At 52.4% G+C, this 2,233-nt stretch overlaps 1 protein-coding gene across 1 annotated transcript in view; it reads left to right on the plus strand.

The window, feature by feature from the left end:
* LOC108789543 (DEP domain-containing mTOR-interacting protein-like) overlaps window positions 1-2,233 on the plus strand; it is a 6,812-nt gene continuing 4,579 nt past the window's right edge. Inside the window, exons 1-3 of the mRNA XM_018559588.1 lie at window positions 1-86; window positions 1,088-1,266; window positions 1,581-1,704. Coding sequence (XP_018415090.1) covers window positions 1-86; window positions 1,088-1,266; window positions 1,581-1,704 — 389 coding nt within the window. The remainder of the gene's footprint in view (window positions 87-1,087; window positions 1,267-1,580; window positions 1,705-2,233) is intronic.

Raw genomic sequence — 2,233 nt, forward strand, 5'->3', positions numbered from 1 at the left:
ATGGAACTGCTGAGCAGCAGCATGCAGAGGAGAGCCGAGGGCTTCCAGAGACAGACGGAGATCAGCCTGGCCGGGGAGCAGCTCAGGTGGGACAACGAACTATTTACTAATATCTGTCCTGAGTGTCTAGACAGACGTTTATTTACTAATATCTATCCCGTGTCTTCATCACCCGGCAATGGCCGCTTCCTACAGGTGGCGCTTCTGGGGCCCCTAATGAGATCCCATTGTACTATGGGAAGGGCCTTGCTGCATGCACGTGACAGGTGAGCAGGGCGTATACATTCATCTGTGTTGCTGCTCTGTTGTTGTCCACTTAGGAGGCTGTGAGTGGATGGGTGACACCATTGTGTATGCTCAATCCTAACCGAGCAGCAGTTGTACCCCTCATGGCTGGGCTGTATTTTTGCCTGGTATGTAGCAGGTCCTCGTATCACTGGCCATGTGTTGGTGAGGACCTGATGTCCAGGAAGTCCTATAGCAGTGCCCATGCGTTGGTGAGGACCTGGTGTCAAGCAAGTCCTATAGGAGTGCCCATGTGTTGGTGAGGACCTGGTGTCCAGCAAGTCCTATAGCAGTGCCCATGCGTTAGTGAGGACCTGGTGTCCAGCAAGTCCTATAGCAGTGCCCATGCGTTGGTGAGGGCCTGGTGTCCAGCAAGTCCTGTAGGAGTGCCCATGCTCTGGTGAGGACCTGGTGTCCGGCAAGTCCTGTAGGAGTGCCCATGTGTTGGTGAGGATCTGGGCACTCCTAGGGGGTGGTGACCCCATCCCAGCAGGTCCTATAGGAGTGCCCATGCATTGGTGAGGACCTGGTATCCAGCAGGTTCTATAGGAGTGCCCATGCGTTGGTGAGGACCCAGTGTCCAGCAGGTCCTATAGGAGTGCCCATATGTTGGGTGAGGACCTGGTGTCTAGGGGCTCCTATAAACTTGCCCATTTGTTGGGTGAGGACCTGGTGTCTAGGGACTCCTATAACCTTGCCCATGTGTTGGGTGAGAACCTGGTGTCCCGCACCTCCAATAACTCTATGACCTGTAGATGTGGCCAGAATCGTGTGGTGTAACCGGCGCTTTTGTGTATTGCAGGCTGCGTCTGCACAATGCCAAGCTGATCCGAGACAGATGCCACCACACTCTCACGTACCCAAGCTGCTGCTCGGCGAAGGATGTTGTCGATTGGCTGATCGAGCACCAGGAGGCTCCGGACAGAGAGACCGCCATCAGTATCATGCAGAAGCTCGTGGAGTCCAACATCATTCATCACGGTGGGTCTAATGCTTTACTGTCCTAAGGGAAATATCTGGTGGCCCATATCCTGGGCGAATGCGGTTCTGATGGCATTGCCACCACCAGATGGAGCCGAGGAGTCTTTTTCTGACTGATTAGGGAACCCATTATTTCTTATTATATGTTTAATAATATTGTTTGGTGCTTGGATGTGCCTATCCCCCTGGCATTTTCCTGCCCCGCATTAACTGTTCATTTCTGATTGGCTGTCGCTCTGGCCCCGTGTTCATTGCCCTGTGAATGAAATAAGTCTTGTTGTTCATGTGCCGCTCTCATTTCCTCCTGTCCGCAGTGTGTGACGAGCACTCAGTCTTTAAAGATGCCAAATTATTCTACCGCTTCCGGAATGACGACGGCACTTTATCGCCCACCAAACAGATGAAGATTGTGGTCCGAAGTCAGCGGATCTACGAGATGTGAGTGCCCAACCGACACCGGGTTATCGATTTGTATGTGGGCGTGCCGGGGGAATTATAAAATCCGCTGCGTGGTGGTGCCCAAAACCCAATGGGTCAGCCCTCATTGACGGCACTAGTTGTGCAAAAGTAGAGTGTCAAAGTTCTAAGGTCTTGGTGCTGACCTTCTCATCATGCCCAGTTTGGGGGTAATTTGCTATCTACTCTCTGGCATTGTGTCCTGCAGTACCTCTTCTCCACCACAAGATGTCCTCGTTTTTCTACATTGAAAGGTGCCTAACTTCTATGGGGAAGCCTGCAGCCAGCCCAGAGTTGGGCTTTTAGGGTCCCTCCAAGATTTAGAGTAGGAAAGAGTTAGAGGCCCTGTCAGGTTCACTGCTCTCATTATGTCCCCTCTGCGGAGATTTACCCTCTCTGTTGTGGTGACCCTTGTTGTTGAGACATGCCAACATTTATAGTGTCACCAGGAAAGGAGTGGGAAAAATCTTCCTATGGTGGGGGGGGGGGGGGTGGAGCTATGTTCCGGGGA

Source organism: Nanorana parkeri, unplaced genomic scaffold (assembly GCF_000935625.1).
Source record: "Nanorana parkeri isolate BGI_ZX_2015 unplaced genomic scaffold, ASM93562v1 scaffold17, whole genome shotgun sequence".
In the NCBI taxonomy this organism is placed as follows: domain Eukaryota; kingdom Metazoa; phylum Chordata; class Amphibia; order Anura; family Dicroglossidae; genus Nanorana; species Nanorana parkeri.